Genomic DNA, 15,054 nt, shown 5'->3' with positions numbered 1-15,054 from the left:
CATTAAAAAAATATGAAAATGAATAGAAAAGAGGTATATGGAAGCCCAAGAAAAAAATGAGCTGACCTCACATGCATGACAGGAAGGACCACATAAATGGACAATATACAGAGATTTAATTTACAAAACAAAATATAAAATCTGCCTCTCAGTGGTATGATTCTCAAAAGTTCTAACTTTTATATTCAGCATCATGTTTTAGCAACTATATCTTACAAAGTCTGACTGACTTAATCATATCAACGTTAATTTATGAGTCACTAAAGTATATTTCAGGACTAAACATAAAATAGTTGATATGGAAATACTGATTGTTCATCCACTCCTTTCCCTTATTACTTAGTTTTTCTTTCTTTTTTTAGCTAAACTAATGTAAAATTATATCTAATGACAGTAAGCTTTCCTTTCTTTCAACATAGTGAAAACTTGCATAATTGTGAAAATTTTAAAAGGTTAAATCCTTTGCTATTTATTTTAATTCAAATCCAGTATATTATTATATATATTCGGAACCCAAACTATTCATCTTCCCCTAAACCTTCAATTAAATTCCACAATGCAAACCTCTTGGCTCTAGAACCACGTTCATGTTTATTCAACTGAGCCTGTGTCTTGAAAAAGTGTTGAAGTTTGGGGGTTTTCTGGTGAGAATCCACGTTCTGACATCACCTTGGTCGTGACAGTGATTGGCTGTTGGAAGGCAAAGAAGAGTTTATAGCCAGCAAGAGCAAGTGAATGGGTGAGTGAGAGAGCAGAGGAAATCCTCAATCTGTGCCACTCACTGCCGTGAGCCTGCTTCCTCACTCCAGGACTGCCAGAGGGTAAGATTTAATAGGACAACTTCATTATCATAAAATTGGACACTCTACAGTTTACATTTCTGAACTTGGCTTTGAATTTTTCATTTAAATGATGTTATTGCATTGTACATGGTTTAATAATTATTTATCATTAAATTGGCACTTCAGATTTTAAATTCTTTCCAAAAGGCTAAACTTGTTAACCTCAGCATGTAAACAAGTTCTTAATATTATGCACATAAACTACATTATGCTTCTTACTTTCGTTCTCTGCACATCAGAGCTTGACTGTTTGTTTTCTCATTCTGATGCATTCAAGATAACCTAATTGAAATACTATTTTGCATTTGCAAATCTGCCTAGATATATGCATATTTCTCTACAAACTACACCTAGTCTGTACTTCAAGTATTTATGTTGTCTTTTCAACATATTAAACATTAGGCTTTAATGTTTCCTATAGCTCTAAAGTCAGAACAGAAAATACATTGTACTAACTAGAGAAATAAATACTGTTGGTAGTTTATCACACTCCTTCCGATAAAACTTGAAATTAAATCCTCAAAACTCTCCTTTAAGAATGTTTGAATTGCTGTCTGGGTTAGTAGTGGTCACTATAGAGGTCTTTGCTTTTTCGTCACTCACAAAGTAAATAAAATTAGATTTATATAGGCAACCAATTCTGCCTACATGAACTACTTGGTTCTTTGTATCATTATTTTTATTTCTCTCATCTTTTATCTGGTTATTTTTATAGTTTGTTATGAGAAATTTATGTAATCAAAACTATTTCTATAATTCTATGTATTTAAGTTTTTAGCTCTTTAAAATATGATAAATATTCCCACCCTTTTCATAAAGTTGCAAAGCAATAATCTTTCTGTTTTGCTGATGGGCTTGGTCACAGCTGGCAAAGTTCAAAGCATTATTTAGACCACCCCAATAGCAATCAGTGCTGCCTAAAAAGATGGGCTCCTTTAGGAGCAAAGCCTGTTTATTTCCATGTGGCCAATAAGGACTTTTACTAAGATAGGACTGTGAGAAACTGTATGGGCACCAAAACCCAAAGACTCACTCTGCCACACAAAAAGGGTGTGACTTAGGACCCAAGACAGTATCTCCAGGACTTAGTGTCAAATACTCAATAAGGATGCAATAAATCTTGGCTGATGATGACACAACACAAAATTTACCAGCAGAGTTCAATATATGACATTGTTTTGCACATTTTAAATATTACTTTTTGAAATGTATTCATGGGAAATTGCCATCACCACTACATTTTGCTTCCAAAATATTGCCAGAGCTGTGACTATGTATGAGAAGGTGCTAACAGTTAAATGTGTATGTAAATGTAAATGGCTGAGCGTTAGTAGGCTTTCAGCTAACCTTGCCCAACCCCTATTATGATATAATTTTAAATACAATTTTATTAAATAGAATAAAATTAAAATAGGATAGCATTTGACTCTCTCCTTTTACTCATGAGGAATTTATGTGGAACTGAGGCTCCTTGCATGGCTCCAAGCCCCAAGATTATTCAGGCCCTATTCCCACTTTGAGAGCTGCATCTTCAATTGTTCCATAGAAATGAAATTTTCATCCATGTCTGTCACCCTAACCCTGGAGAGCTCCTAATCCATCCCAGTACAGTCTCACACACTAGCAGATGGAAAACTTAAATGGAGCTGGAGAGCAATTTAATTTGAGGAAATCTGCCCCTGATATCCCAAGGCGAACTCCGAACTCTGAAGAACTCTTCTCATGGAAGCATCCTTAGGGGAGTGGCTGTTGGGTGCTACATACTATCAGTGTGGTATTTCATGTATTATGGATCCTCTCTGCCTCTCTCTCTGTGTCTTATCCACCCACTCATACACACACACCACACACACACATACACACACACACACCAATTATTCCAAGATATTCAGAGGAAAATAGCTCCTACTTTCCATTTTACAAATAAATTTTTAGCCCAAAACCTATACAGAAGCTGGAAATTGCCTATAGGTTATCGGTGATTTTTGCTTTTTTGTTTTGTTTTTGAGACAGGATCTCACTCTGTTGCCCAGGGTGGAGTACAGTACAGTGGTATGAACACAACTCATTGCAACCTTGGCCTCCCAGGCTCAGCCTCTCTAGTGGCTAGGCCTACAGGTGTGCACTACCATGACAAGCTAAGTTTTGCACTCTTTGTAGAGAACAAGTTTCACCATGTTGCCCGGGCTGGTCTCAAACTCTTTGAATCAAATGATCTGCCCACCTTGGCCTCCCAAAGTACTGGTTTTAGAGGCATGAGCCACCACACCTGGTCGAGTTTTTAATTGTAAACAAACAAACAGGGCACACAACTACACTAACAATTCAATTCACTTAGCTGACACTCCCATGTCAATATTAAGAGGGGTGTTACACCAGTGTGAAGTACCCTAAGTATTCAAAATCTCTTGCAGTAATGAAAAGGTCTTCCATTGACAAATCACAGAACATAGGTTAAAACCAAGTACGGAACTCATGATTATATAAATGGATGGGTTAAGTCAGTTCTATGTTACTTAAATGGAAGGAAGAATTTGAAAATAAAAGCTATAATTTAGTTTTAATTAGTCAAAGTGATAATTACACAGAAATGAAAACAAATTAAATACTTCATCTTTGAGTATGAGCAAAAAAGTTTTGCACTGGCCAGGCGCGGTGGCTCAAGCCTGTAATCCCAGCACTTTGGGAGGCCGAGACGGGTGGATCACGAGGTCAGGAGATCGAGACCATCCTGGCTAACACGGTGAAACCCCGTCTCTATTAAAAAATACAAAAAAAAACTAGCTGGGCGAGGTGGCGGGCGCCTGTAGTCCCAGCTACTCGGGAGGCTGAGGCAGGAGAATGGCGTAAACCTGGGAGGCGGAGCTTGCAGTGAGCTGAGATCTGGCCACTGCACTCCAGCCTGGGCCACAGAGCGAAACTCCATCTCAAAAAAAAAAAAAAAAAAAAAAGTTTTGCACTTAGTTTTAATATTTTATTAACCTTACCACTTCATTAATTCCAGAAGCAATCACCAAAATGAAGACTGCTTTAATTTTGCTCAGCATTTTGGGAATGGCCTGTGCTTTCTCAGTAAGTTCTTGATCAAAAACCTACAGTTATTTTCAGTTTTGTCTTTTTATGTAAAAGAAAAATTATGTCACAATTAAATGTTCTTTAAAACAGATGAAAAATTTGCATCGAAGAGTCAAAATAGAGGATTCTGAAGAAAATGGGGTAATTAATTTTAGCATACTTCCTTGGCCTGATTATACTTGCTGTGTATTTATTGTATATTAAACATGAATATATCATTTATTTTGTTTTTGCAGGTCTTTAAGTACAGGCCACGATATTATCTTTACAGGCATGCCTACTTTTATCCTCCTTTAAAACGATTTCCAGTTCAGGTAAATACAGAAATTCATTTTTCTTCAGTTTAATTTCTATTATAATTTAAAGGAGATCAAATTTATAAAACACCTAAATTCAACTCTCACTGAAATTCAGTCAGAAAGACTGCTTACTATAAGAAGTTTGTTTTTAGGGAAATAAGGTTTATTTTCTAAGTTCTCTTTTAAAGCAGACATATACACAGAGTAAAATCATTTGGGTCATTTGGGTACAGTCTAGAATAATACAATAAAAACAAATACGGTAGCACATCGAGCTCTGGTGGTTTTGCTAACTCACAGACAAAAGTGGACGATTTTATCAGTTGTTGACCAATTCCATCAGTGATAAGGTCACTGGCTGTCCTATTATAGCTGATTCAAAACTGTCAGACAGCTGTTTACATGTGGCACTGCTGAGTCCTTTAATTGGTAGAGGAAAATTTGACTTCATAAACATCAGAGGTCATTATTTTTTTAAAACTTTGATAATCATTGGTAATTTCTGAAGATTTTCTTCACCTTAATCTGTGTGGGTCACTAGAGTAATATGTCATACACTGGAGCACAATTATAATGGTAAAACTGCAGAGGAAAAAGAGAAACTCATGACGTGCATGAAAAAAAGCTTGTGAGAAAAACAAACCATCCCTTAAATTTGTAAACAAAAAGGAAAATAACTAAAACTAAAAATAAGAGTTTCCAATTTTGCTGGGTTACCTGTGAAGGGTGCCTTTGAAAACCAGAGGGTGTGGTGTTGATTTTAAATATACAACAAACTAGGATTGCACTGTTTTTAGTACTATACAGTTTGGGTTCAGGACACCCATTATGCACCACTTGACCCAGGACTCTTGAGACACCAAAAGCAGTCAGGATGCTGAAAACGATGCCTCAGCACAGTGGCTTGGCATTGCATCTTACCATATGTTGGGCTAATCCATCTCTAACCCCTACAATGATAGGAAATGATCATTTTAAAGTATTTCTAGAACCAACATAATTATGGGGAATTTGTGTGACCACAAAAATATGAGCATGAATGAAACAAGAGTTGTGGGTTTTCAGAATTGTATTCCCTTCTTTGGTTCACCTCAGGCCCATAAATAAACAGCGCTCATTTGAAAGTTTGCTTCATTCTCTTTTTTCAACTAAATGGAAATGATAATAAATTCAAGTCTCTGACCAGCTCCCAGAGTTTTCTGAAATATTAGGTACATAGAGATATTCATTCCCATCTGGATATTTTTACAGATATGTATGTGTAGGCCAATTAAAATGTCCATAGTGAAGAAATATTAGGAGGTATTACAGTTCTCAATATTGATAGATCTGAAGTTTGTAGATCAAGGAGATCTTTAGTATACAATTTTTTTCACAAATTATATGCAGACAGGCCCATCTCAACTAATGCAGAATTTGTAAGATGGTTGTTTTTAAATAAAATTGTATAAAATATATCTCCCAATCCAACTGTCTGACCTAGTACTCATGACCCATTCTTCTGCTTTACAAAATTTGATTTTCTTTAAGAGTATCGTTAGGTATTTAGTGCCCAAGTTGCCACCCCAAAATGCATTAAGCTGTACTGGCTTTGAAATTCATGTTTTCGTCAAACAAATCTGTGTTTATATACAATCATTTCTAAACTACCAAGTTACAATGAAATATGTTATTTGGATTGCAAAGTTATCAGCAAGCTATCTACTAGAGCTTATGTATCTGCTAGACTATAGAAATGAAAGTGTAAGTAAATTTAACATCCTAACCTTCTTAATTGCAAAAATTGTCTTTTTGTGATTCAAATGATATTCTATTAGTGTGTGAACTCATAGAAGGCAAGAATTTAATCTTACGTTTCTTTTATCAGACTCATCTCAGCTATGATACAAGAGTTGTGGGTTTTCGGAATTGTCTTCCATTTCAGAACTCTCTCATCTATCTGTGTAGACAGATGAAAGACTTCTTGGAGAATCAATTGGACTTAGTAACAAATTGGTAATAAGGCATAAATGAAAGATAGGAAAAAAATGCCAAAGATTCAAGGCATTTCATACAGCTTTTAAAGTGTCCTCACTGCAGACACTAATCAAAGAGTGATATGGTTGAGCTAGGGAGAAAGACAGAGGTGAAGGAGCATGTAAAGTGATTGAAATCCCCCCACTGAGAGAAACAGTTCTGATTGCATAAATATACTGTCCTCTATAATTAAGTTAACTAATAAATAGAAACAGTTCAAATATAATACTCTATTCACCCTAGAGGAAGGCACAACTGTTGAGGTCATGGCACTGGAAGAACAGGTTTAATTATTCTCTTTTCCACCTGAGGTTATTCCTGGCTTGAGGTGACAAGCATTCCCTTTCCTTGGGTGGATGATGTGGCCATCTGAAGAATGAGCCAGCAGGGACAGTCCCACAGGACCTGGACATGAATGTTGTCTTACATCTGATTTCTAACACATACATATCTGTAAAAATTAGAGATCCTTCTGCAGATATATTTTCTAAATGCAAGACACTTAACTGGGTCATCAGAATCAAAGCTAAAAATTGCAGGGAAGGAAATGACAGAATCTTAGGTTGGAATTTACATTTCCTTTCAAAAAGTAGCAAAACTCATTAGCTTATAATTATATTTTTATATACAAAATCTTAATTTCTTCTCATTCAACACTGAACTTGTTAGAGGGATGTTGCTCTATATAACCTCCTAAATAATTAAATGAATAAATTTTTTCTATCATAAGACTTTTACTTCACATGTATAAATTAACTTCATTTTAGTAACTGACTTTAATTAAATTTAAAGACACTAAAAATTATATGCAAATTAAATTTTGTTAAATTAAATGCTAACTTAAATTCAACAGGAGAGCTCCCTATGTAAGAGAATCATCTATAGCAACTGTCATTTTATAGTAAACTGAATGATTTCTTTTATGTTTTATAAATAAAATTTTAAAATGTTAACTATATCTTAGCCCAAGGTCTGCCTTGAACCTGCTGGAGAAGTCACAACTTTTTTAGGCTGCTGATTCATTCTCCATAAAATTTAAAAATTGGACCAGATAATCCACTTGTTCTCTCAAAGTTAAACAATTCTGTGATTCATTGCCCTAGTTTTTACATAAAAAAATGTGTCAACATATTGTCAACGCTTTGGAAGTTGACAAATGGGATATCCAATTCGTATCTTGATCATAGTAAAATGCCTATTTTTCTCTAACTTCATTTTGCATGTCTAATCTATCTTTCTCACATCAGTATGTAGTCAGTTCTTAGTAAACAAATCAATCAAGATGATAATACTAATTAGATTGAGTAAATATTTGTGTGTATTTTATTGTGATTCAATTAGCAGGAAATTTAAATTGCTGTTGAATATATTTGTACACAGATAAGTGTATACATACATGTATATATATTTTTAGGGCAGTAGTGACTCATCTGAAGAAAATGGAGATGATAGTTCAGAAGAGGAGGAGGAAGAAGAGGTAAGGAATTCTGCAATCTTTTCTTAACAAAGCAGACAGCCCAAAAAACAAATAGGAAACTAGTCTACTGCAGTCTGGACTCAGCAAATAGCCATTGTCACTTTACTAACTGCCCACGATATCCTATTTTGGATAAGTAAAATTTTATTTAAATTAGAATCCACTAACATTACCTGTTTAAAACACTATTGCAGTTTGGGGTTGAAGTTACTTACAAATGGTGCTCAAAACCAAAAATGTCTCCCTTTTAAGTAGAAGTAGTATAAAATCTGATAAAAAGCAACAGAAGTAGTATAAAATCTGACAAAAAGCAACAGATAGCATTACTTCTATTTAGGTGGATAGAACATGATGTTAGAAGACAAATGAATAATAATCCTAAACTCAGTGCAAGACTTGTTTTAAGGACTGAACTTTAAAACTTAATTTACCAAGAGGGTAGTATGTAAAAGCTAGTTTACATTCTCTACAGTATTATTGTGATTCATCAGCCTTTCATAACTCACAAAGTAGGGTTATTCTTTTTAATAACAATTTCAGGCTTGGTGTGGTGGCTTACGCCTGTAATCTCAACACTTTGAGAGGCCAAGGTGGGCGGATCACTTGAGGTCAGGAGTTTGAGACCAGCCTGGCCAACATGGTGAAACACCGTCTCTACTAAACATACAAAAATTAGCCAGGTGTGGTGGCATGCACCTGTAATTCCAGTCACTCGGGAAGCTGAGACACGAGAATCGCTTGAACCTGGAAGGTGGAGGTTGCGGTGAGCTGAGATCCTGTCACTGCACTCCGGTCTGTGCAATAGATCAAGACTCTGTTGCAGAAAAAACAAAAACAAAAACAAAACAAAACAAAAAAAATACGTCTTTTTGGGTAATAATAAAATTCATAGGTATATAAATATCTTCCCATATAGTTTTACAGATTAGTGTAGTCCCGGGCTAAGATTCATCTACATGACTTGGAAATTGTGCTACCATGTTTATAACTGACATTCTTACCTAAGGAAACACACCAATTAGGATGCATCTTCCTGCATAGTCAATTATAGCTATCCACTGGTTTGGGAACCTTTTAAATTCAGGTATTCTCAGGTGCTATTTATGAACAGACAATGATAATCAAAAATGGATCATGTATTAACAGCTATCTTGAAAACAAAATGATGTGGGAACTTGAAAGGTGACGAATCATTAGTTTGGTATATTTTTAACTATAAAAGCAACATTTCCCGTATCATAATTTATACTAACAGCTTGAAGGAAGGCCTTACAAGAATGTTAAGCCAGTACCAGGAAAAATGCCACCCACTAAATCCCACAAAATTTCTCCTGGAGTTCCACATAGCAATCTTACACAAGAACTAGGCTAGGGTTATCCATTTAGTTATAGCTCTTCGCTGTACAGTGATTGTAAAATTGCCTTGCCAACTACATTTCCCAACCAGATTGCATATCTTTTGGGAGTGGCTCTTCATTCGTTGTTGTGGTGGTTGAGGATTAAGGAAGACTAGGACTTCTTTGGGGGTTCTGATGAAATCAAGTACACACAAAATTTTGCCAAGGATCTCTGAACATTTAAGATCTTCCCAGAATGTATCTGCAGACACCTCATGACCATAGGTTAAAATCCCTGCTTTGGGGAAGAGCCATGCTACCCAGTTTTATATCTCCTTATGCTGTCTAGCATAATTTCTTATACATATATGGTGCCCAGTAAATATCTGGTGGTTTGGTTTTGAAACTTCAGAGGAAAAAAATGCAACAAACTTCATTCATTAAAAGTAGTATGAGGAGAACACTTAGGCATATTTTCTATTTGGTGATCACACATTTTCTTTCTCCACTCCTAAACTATTTAGTCTCATAAAAGAAACTTTTATTGAAATATACATAATAAAATTATCCTAATTATACATCTCATTGAAATTTCAGAAATGGAACACATAAGTGAAACTAGCACTCATATCAAAAAGCAGTGCATGCCTTGTGTTCCATTCCATTCATTAACAAACCCCCACAAAAGACAACCACTATTTTGACTCTTAATACTTTGGCCTGTTTTTGTATATTACAAATGTAGGATCATACTTCATTTACTCTTCGTGTGTCACTTCTTTGCTCTCAAATTTAGAGATTCATCCATGTTGTTCTGTAGTTGTAGGTCATTTATTCTCATTGTCAGTATTTCATTATGTGAATGTACCAAAATGTGTTATTCTTCTGTTGATGGGCAGTTGAGTAGTTTCCAAGTTTGGGTGATTACAAAGTGCTGCTATGAACTTTCTAGAACTTCTTCTGCTGAACATATACATAGTCGTTTCTGGAGGCCATTTCACCCAAAGTGAAATTTCAGAGTCAAAATCTACTAAGGCATATATTCAACCTTAGATGGCAACCTGCTTTCCAAAACAGACGTACTCAGGTAAACTCTCACCATCAGTGTATGAGGGTTCCGGTTGCTCCACATTCTCACCAACACTTGCTTCTTTCAGTCTTGTTAGCCAGTCTAGTGAGTTGATAATATCTTTGTAAGCCCAAATAGTGCTATTTTTCTATCCAATAAAATTTGTGAAGCCTCATACCCATCAACAGATTGACCTATTTTCCTATTTAACTCATGTGCAGTGGAACATCCTTAAATAAAGTATCTGGGAAAAGAAAAGGTGTTGTAAGAGAAAATGTAAAAGTTGGATATTGGGCCTTTAGTGGTGACCCTGCCACCAATAAACTGCTGTCTATTTGACCTCATACAAGTCATATAACCCAATCAGATTTTTCAAATGCAAATAGTGTATTCTACTCTGGGGAACTTTCTAAGGATGCTAGCATTAATTTCTCCTTCTACCTCTGAAAGATCTGTTGGAATAAAGCATAAACATAAAACAATAAACAAACAGCACAGTGTTTTGGGGATATTTGACACAATTAGCTTGGAGACTGTTTGGGGTACACTCTGGTAGTACTGCAACCCTTCACTGAAATAGTGAAATTTACAAATTTGATGAAACAAACGTGGTGCTTTAGTCACTTTGTTTTAATAATAGGCAGCCTAAATATTTATTTCTTTGTTTGTTTTAAACTTTAAAAGTTATCACAATCTCTTAAAATGTGTTGAAATGAATTCAATTTTCCTGTATTTGTTTAAATAAATTCTACATATAGGAAACCCTGATTTTTAATATTACCTACGAATTACACTGAGATCAACTCAGTTAAAAAGCAATTGCCTCACAACACAAAATAAAGGCAAAAGATGAAATATTAAAGATTATAATAGACATTCATTTGAAGAGTATTAATTTTTTAAAACACTTCATGCAGACTGGGTGCAGTGGCTCATGCCTGTAATCCCAGCACTTTGGGAGGTCAAAGTGGGCAGATCATGAGGTCAAGAGATCGAGACCTTCCTGGTCAACATGGTGAAACCCTGTTTCTACTAAAAATACAAAAATTAGCTGGGTATGGTGGCATGCACCTGTAGTCCCAGCTACTCGGGAGGCTGAGACAGGAGAATCGCTTGAACCCAAGAGGCAGAGGTTGCAGTGAGCCAAGATCGCACCATTGCATTCCAGCCTGGCAACAGAGCAAGACTCTGTCAAAAAACAAAAAACAAACAAAAAAAGCCTTCATGCAATAATATATCACTAAGAATTTCTTGGAGTGTTTAGTTTCTTCTTTGTACAGAAACAAATGATGTGTCAAATGCCTGAAACACAAATATTTTTTAATTGACAAAATACAAAGCAGAAATATCTAAAACATAATATAGTGTGGAGTAAGGAGGATTAAATAACTTGGAGTTGAGCGCTTAGAAGTGAGAAGTGCAAATGGCATAAGTGAAGGCAGGCTTTGAGTGATCAGCCAGCTGAGGGATACAAAGTTTTTCCAAATGATAAACCTCCAACAAATGAGTCACAGCTCCAACAAATCTTGAACTATCTTCCAGGTAAAATAACTTCTCTTACTATCAATATTCCTAACAGGAGACTTCAAATGAAGGAGAAAACAATGAAGAATCAAATGAAGATGAAGACTCTGAGGCTGAGAACACCACACTTTCTGCTACAACACTGGGCTATGGAGAGGACGCCACACCTGGCACATGGTATACAGGGTTAGCTGCAATCCAGCTTCCCAAGAAGGTAACAGTGGAATTATTCATCCAAAATGAAATTATTACCATTAATAATAATGGTAATATTCAATCTTTTTAAAACATTTTTACTGTAGTCTAAGGGTATCCTAACACTATACACATAATATTTTACACTATCTTCATTAACTCATTAAAAAAGTGAGAGCAGATACACTTTTCCTATTTACAAATAAGAAAAGATCTTCTGCCAGACAAGTTCTCCTCCCATGTTATTACACTGACTTTTACATTATAACGGAAGACTAAGAACACATATCTAGGCATGGATAAAAGGTCCTGAGAGATACCATGACATTCCAGGGAAGAGAATTCCAAGACAGAGAAAGTGAGTAGCAAAACGATAGGAAGAATCTCCCCCCAAGAAAGGCATTTTCTGTAAATAATGGCACACTTTCCCCATCAAAACCCATGACAAAGGGATTTATCCTGAAGTTTTAAAGCCCCCATTTTGTAAATTAAATTGGTCTTAATTCAAATAAGACGCCTAGAACAAGGCTGTCAGTATAGAATATTGTGTTGAATGAGTGATGGCCTTAAATTTTACATTTTTCACAGCTAGATTTGGGTTCTTTCAAACGTTTCCTTACAGGCTGGGGATATAACAAACAAAGCTACAAAAAAGGAGGAAAGTGATGAAGAAGAGGAGGAGGAAGAGGAAGAAAATGAAAACAAAGAAAGCGAAGCAGAAGTGGATGAAAATGAACAAGGCATAAACGGCACGAGTACCAACAGCACAGAGGCAGAAAACGGCAACGGCAGCAGCGGCGGAGACAACGGAGAAGAAGGGGAAGAAGAAAGTGTCACTGGAGCCAATGCAGAAGGCACTACAGCAACCGGAGGGCAGGACAAGGGCAGCTCTAAGACAACAACCTCTCCAAATGGTGGGTTTGAACCTACAACCCCACCACAAGTCTATAGAACCACCTCCCCACCTTTTGGGAAAACCACCACCATTGAATATGAGGGGGAGTACGAATACACGGGCACCAATGAATACGACAACGGATATGAAGTCTATGAAAGTGAGAACGGGGAACCTCGTGGGGACAATTACCGAGCCTACGAGGATGAGTACAGCTACTTTAAAGGGCAAGGCTACGACAGCTATGATGGTCAGAATTACTACCACCACCAGTGAAGCTCCAGCCTGGGATGAATTCATCCATTCTGGCTTTGCATCCGGCTAACATTTTCAAAGTTCAACTCAGGAAGGTGCAATATAACAAATGTGCATATTATAATGAGGAATGGTATTACCGTTCCAAATTTTCTGTAATTGCTTCTGCAAAGTAATAGGCTTCTTGTCTCTTTTCTTTCTGGCATGTTATGGAAAGATCATTGGAAATCAGGGCCATCTATCAAGCAGTACACCAGCTCATAAGATCAAATTCCATTGAATGGTTTGAGGTTGTAGCTCTATGAATAGTAGTTTTTAACATGACTGTACTATTGCTAACTGCGAAAACATACTCTTTGTACAAGAAGTGCTTCTAAGAAGAATTTCATTGACATTAATGACACTGTATACAATAAATGTGTAGTTTCTTAATCGCACTACCTATGCAACACTGTATATTAGGTTTGTCATCCTCATGTATTTTATGTGACCTGTATGTATACTCTAATCTATGAGTTTTATCACAAATAAAAATGCAATCCTTCAAATGTGTTATAATTAAGAAAAGAAGTGAGAGATTCAGAACGGAAAAAGGTGAAACAAATGGAAGACTATTTCACTAAAGGAGAAAAGCTTAGTTCCACTATGGTTTAAAACTAAGAGGACTGTAAACATTTTCTTTTGGCTAAATCAACATAACTAAGACTTTGCCATGCTTGCGGGCAGGGTTAGCCATATATATCAGGGGAATGAATGGCTCTTATTAGGGTTGCCAGATATAACAAACATATAGGATGCCTATTAAATTTGAATTTCAGATAAACAATGAATAATTTTTAGTGTAAGTATACCCCATGCAATATTTGGCCTTTGTGAAGTATTTTGGACATACTTATACTAAATAAATGATTCACTACCTATCTAATACTCAACTTTATTATATAATTATTTTTTGAGACAGAGTCTCACTCTATCACCCAGGCTGGAGTACAGTGGCACCATCTCGGCTCACCACAACCTCTGCCTCCTGGGTTCAAGCCATTCTCCTACCTAAGCCTCCCAAGTACCTAGGATTACAGGCATACACCACCACATCTGGCTAAATTTTTGTATTTTGGGTAGAGACAGGGTTTCACCACGTTGGCCAGGCTGGTCTTGAACTCCTGACCTCAAGTGATCCATCCACCTCGGCCTCCCAAAGTGCTGGGATTACAGATGTGAGCCACCATGCCCAGCCCTAATACTCAACTTTAACTGAGTGCTTTGTTTATCTAGCAATCCTACTTCTACTTGGCTTAACTTTAGCTGGGCAAGAGGTGGAATGAGGTAGAAAAAAAATCTTACACAACACATACACACAAAGAAGGGCTGATATACAAAGACTTAACAGCAAGTCACACCTTGATATAAACCTGAAATAAATTTAAAATGGGAGTAAAGAAGGAAAGTAGATAGAAGAAGCAAGAAGAACAAAATGCATTCACCTTTTGATTTATTAACTGAAAAGATGTTTTGAACATTTACAGAGCCAGAGAATGTTCACACATTGAGCATATGAAAATGAAGAATGCTGTCTTCAGGGTAATTTTAGTCTATTAGCTACCAGTTGCGAGACTTTCCATGCATCATGACATTCATTTTTCGTAACTTTTTTCTTATTATATCTTTATTCTAAAATTTGTTTCTCAAATATTCAAACCACAAATTTTAAAATATTTGGTTTTAAATAAATATATATTTTTTCCCATGAGTTGTGAGGGTACGGGTGGTATTCGGTTACATGGTGATTTGTGAGATTTTGGTGCACCTATCACCGGAGCAGTATACACTGCACCATATTTGTAGTCTTTCCCTCGCCCCCTCCCATTCTTCCCACCAAGTCCCCAAAGTCCATTGTATCATTCTTATGCATTTGCATCCTCATAGCTTAGCTCCCACATATCAGTGAGAACATACGATATTTTGTTTTCCAATCCTGAGTTATTCCACTTAGAATAATAGTCTCCAATCTCATCCAGGTCACTGCAAATGCTGTTAATTCATTCCTTTATGGCTGCGTAGTATTCCATC

The 15,054-nt window shown here is 36.2% G+C and overlaps 1 protein-coding gene across 1 annotated transcript; it reads left to right on the top strand.

Annotated features, from left to right (window-relative positions):
* The first annotated feature begins 741 nt into the window (after positions 1-741).
* On the top strand, positions 742-13,532 carry IBSP (integrin binding sialoprotein). The gene is made up of 7 exons (XM_033214132.1): positions 742-821; positions 3,847-3,914; positions 4,008-4,058; positions 4,154-4,231; positions 7,647-7,709; positions 11,695-11,853; positions 12,457-13,532. Exons 2-7 carry the CDS (start codon positions 3,861-3,863, stop codon positions 13,003-13,005), a joined length of 954 nt encoding a protein of 317 aa, XP_033070023.1. The 5' UTR covers positions 742-821; positions 3,847-3,860; the 3' UTR covers positions 13,006-13,532.
* The last annotated feature ends 1,522 nt before the right edge of the window (positions 13,533-15,054 follow it).

The sequence above is a fragment of the Trachypithecus francoisi genome, unplaced genomic scaffold, assembly GCF_009764315.1.
Source record: "Trachypithecus francoisi isolate TF-2019V2 unplaced genomic scaffold, Tfra_2.0 Lachesis_group1, whole genome shotgun sequence".
NCBI lineage: Eukaryota > Metazoa > Chordata > Mammalia > Primates > Cercopithecidae > Trachypithecus > Trachypithecus francoisi.
Note: the sequence above shows the minus strand (reverse complement) of the source record. Positions and strands in the feature narration are given on the sequence as shown.

Coding starts and splice junctions, on each gene's coding strand:
- IBSP (XM_033214132.1), top strand. CDS start 3,861: ATGAAGACTGCTTTAATTTTGCTCAGCATTTTGGGAATGGCCTGTGCT. Junction 3,915..4,007: donor GAATGGCCTGTGCTTTCTCA/GTAAGTTCTTGA, acceptor TCTTTAAAACAG/ATGAAAAATTTGCATCGAAG. Junction 11,854..12,456: donor CAATCCAGCTTCCCAAGAAG/GTAACAGTGGAA, acceptor GTTTCCTTACAG/GCTGGGGATATAACAAACAA.